This window comes from Cydia fagiglandana, chromosome 18, assembly GCF_963556715.1.
Source record: "Cydia fagiglandana chromosome 18, ilCydFagi1.1, whole genome shotgun sequence".
NCBI lineage: Eukaryota > Metazoa > Arthropoda > Insecta > Lepidoptera > Tortricidae > Cydia > Cydia fagiglandana.
The window spans coordinates 2684651-2688481 of record NC_085949.1 but is presented as its reverse complement, the minus strand read 5'-3'; the positions used below and the strand labels follow the sequence as shown (position 1 = coordinate 2688481).

The 3831-nt window shown below is 39.3% G+C and overlaps 1 protein-coding gene across 1 annotated transcript; it reads right to left on the bottom strand.

Moving 5' to 3' along the window:
- Positions 1–233: 233 nt before the first annotated feature.
- LOC134673048 (uncharacterized) lies at positions 234–1856 on the bottom strand. The gene has a single exon (XM_063530987.1). It carries the CDS (start codon positions 1698–1700, stop codon positions 912–914), a length of 789 nt encoding a protein of 262 aa, XP_063387057.1. The 5' UTR covers positions 1701–1856; the 3' UTR covers positions 234–911.
- Between the last annotated feature and the right edge of the window lie 1975 nt (positions 1857–3831).

The following is a 3831-nucleotide window of genomic DNA, read 5'->3' as shown; positions in this document are numbered from 1 at the left end:
TTAACAGTAAGAGACGGAGAATAAAAGACCCCAAGGAGAAGTTTCGTGTGCGAAAAAGAGATGTCAAGAAAAAGATACTCAGCAGTATCTGAAGAAGGAGAGTGTGCTGACGTGCATATAACTGTAAAAGGGATGTGAGAACGAAGATAGATGGCAACTCCACCACCACCCCTGCCCACGCGATCGTTACGAATTAGATGGAAACCAGGTAGGGAGAACGAAGTAGACGGCAAGCAAGGCTTAAGCCAGGATTCGGAAACTAGAACTGCGTGCATATTATTTAAATCAAAAGTTGCGCTCAAGTCGTTGTAGTGCGCAGGAATGCTTTGCGCATTGATATGGACAATGTTTAGATTTTTACTGACGTCACTAAACTCTGAGTTAAGATGGTCATGGAGAGAAGGTGGCAAGCTCTGGAAACTGTCATCAGAAACACTTTTATCAGATGAGCAAGACACGAAATTGTCACTACAATCAGAGGCACTGCTATGGTTGAACATAAATAAATATGTAATGTATATTAAAAATCAATAAATAACAAGTAATAAGAAGAAAAAAAAAATCCTTAACGCAAATACACTAGGTTACCAACGCTACCTGCCAGCATGTTGGAAGAAAAATATAAAGTTACAATTTAATTATGGTGTTTTACAAGTCAAAGCAAAAACAAAACGCAAATTTTGAATAAGGCAACACTGAACGGATATGTCATTAATGACAGCTAAACTAAACATGAATCTATACGACAAAGTCAACGAAAGATTAAATAGAAAGAAGGTAGAATATAAAGTGTAAAGCGACCAAATACGAAAGAACAGAATTAAGGCTTATTATACGACTTAAGTTAAGAGGTTGCACAGAAAAACAGAAAGTTATTTACAATCGCGAAACAATCGGCCTAGGCATTATGATCAGGTCTTCGATACTCCGCGTTTGGACCTTTTATTGGGCTCTTGCTTTGCTTGGGGAGCTGGCTTGGTGATCGAGCTCGAGGATGCAGCCACAGACGGCTCCGCAGGCGCAGTCTCAGCAGCAGTAGGCGGCGTAGTTGAAGACGGGAGCGATTTAACTTCAGCCATGCAGTTCACACGGCGCTTCACTCCATCCTTCCCGAGGACAAACACGTCGCCATTCCACGTCCAGCAGCTGCGGACCCCGAATCGCTCGCGGGCCTCCATAAACGCAGCGTGACGGGGCTTAGTTAAAAACTCACCCAGTGTCACCCCGGAGCCCTTCAGTTCCACCTTGTTGAACCACACGTCGTCTCGGATTGCAGTGTCTTTAAATTCAACAAGAACAACGCGTGGTTTCTTGTCGCGGCCGCTGCGCGCGCCCAGGCGTCGGCTACGCTTAATGTGTGCTGCTGCTAAGTCATCCCGGGTCGCCTGAAGTGCATTGACCACCAGGACCGTTGTATCCTCAGACTCTGCCTCTGCGATACCATGCACCAGCAGCATGCTGCGACGGGAGCGCGTCTCAATTTGATCCACTTGGCGGGTCACTACATCCACTTGCTTCTGGAGGGTCTCAAGAGCCTTCAGTACGAACTCCTTGAAGGCGGCGAAGCTTGATGACACTGATGCAACCGTAGGGTTGGCTGGGTCTGCTTTGCTGAGGCTAGTTTGAAATTCAGCCATGTGCTGCTTGAAGAAGTCCGCCAAGCCATTTACAGAATTTTTAATAGAGGTCACTTCGGCCATTGTGTTGTGTCAAAGAGTTAAGTGAAACAAAAAAGTGTAACTTTTTAGAAAAAAGAAAGGAAATTACTGGTAGGTGATAAGCGTTAATAATACATAGAATTAATTTAGTTTTGGTGGCCAAAAGGTGTTTATTAACAATTTAAAATAATAAATATTGCGCACAAGATGTTGCTCTGTTTTATTCACCTACCCGAAAAAAGAATTAATAGATCTGGAAACGATATGGATTAGATATGTCAGTGTCAAATGTGACGTTTCTTCAAACAAATACGTCACTTTTGACACTGACATATCTAATCCATATCGTTTGCAGATCTATTAATTGACGTATCTTAAAGTTCGAATCCGGCAGTAAGGCTGGTTTCATATATACAGTACAAAACTGCTTGTCCCGCACACTGGTGGAATCCTGCCTTCATATTTTTGAACGTTTTTTTCTACATAGGTGCTTATCATAGGTTCAATCAGTCAGCTATTACCGTTGCCCATGGACACCTGCAACACCAGACGTGTTGCAACTGTTACAAGTGCGTTGATATGGGCGTACGTGACGCTTTCTTAACAGATTCAGGGCCAAGAACCCGACTGTGAGTACATTGTTCGTAGCGACTACGCGCTCCATACGGCCAAAGAGAATCGATAGTATAGAGGGCTATTGCCATAGTAAATTTTGTAGCCACGGTACATTTACTGCCATCTATCGACACACGATTAAAACTTAAAATAAAATTGAAAATATAGATTAATCAAAATAGTTATGTATACGGATAAATGATTTTTAATTCATATTGTTCCATACTGACCCATGTTCTTTCACTGATATGTGTTAAAATTGTTAAAATATCAAACGGTGTCAACGCCATCTAGCCGAGAATAGGCCAAAGGTAATGGCGCCATCTATACGGGAATGACTTTTTCTTGATTTCCGAGGCACGTTTTTTTCTTAGACTTTATTTATCTTATACGGAGTTACATATATTTTTGATACGGCGAAACCGTGGCACTTAGTGGCAATGAATATGTTAAAAATTTGAGGTCGTATCGGTCGAGAAATATCGCGGGTGGCAGTTCATAGTTGCGATTTCGATAAATAATGTATGCTGATACTATTCTTAGGATAATGGCAGGGTATTATTCAACTTAACGTAAGTCTTAAGTCACAAACAGGTAAATGCAGGCAGAGCCACGCGACGCCATTATAGAACAGAAAACACGCGAAATTACTTCTATCATTCACAAGTATGTACTATCTGATTCTACGTCCAATATGGAAGCCACGCGCTAGGGTTGTCACAAGAAAAATTTAATAAAAATGTCAGAAACATTCTGTTACGGTGCGAAAAGAACTCAAAGATGAACAAATGTAAAGAAAAAACGTAGTTTTTTAGCTGTGTACAAATGTATACAAGTTTACGTCAATATTCAGTTATCTATAGAAAACGATATTACCGGCGTAACCCTATTAACTACAGTTAACTAGTTTTTCATTCATACTCATATATCAGATTTCATGTCCAATATAAAACTGCTAGGGTTGTCACATTGGAGAATTTAATAAAAATGTCAGGATCATAATGTGATTGCACTTCACTTCATTTGTGGAAGGTGTAAAGTGTAGGTATATGAAAGAAAAACATGTAAAAGTATTTCGTTTTCTTTTCAGTTATGTTTAATATAAAATTTGTTACCATCCGGGTTGTTAATAAGAAAATAGCAACCCGTTAAGCTTATATAGTTATGTTTATGTAATACTAAGCTTTTAATAACCCAAACCCATATTCAATCATAACCACATTGGTCGTTAACGTTTTCAGGGTGAAAAATAAAAATATTTGTATGGTTATATACAGTAAGTATTTTTGTGTGATATATAAACGATCAGCAAAACATAGGCACCTATTCACCTGAACCCAAAAACTAACAGTAAAACAGCATTCTGATGTGCGAACAATTATTCTACTGTGCAAATCAGTATTTTTAGGGACGATTTTCTTTTTAAGATATGATTTAAAATATCTTGTATTTTTATGGTTCAGATAATATTTGTGCTTTTCGAATTTTCATAACTAAACTAACTTTTTCCTAATAACTCTCCGTGTCTACAGTGCTAAAACATACCAATTTCAACTTG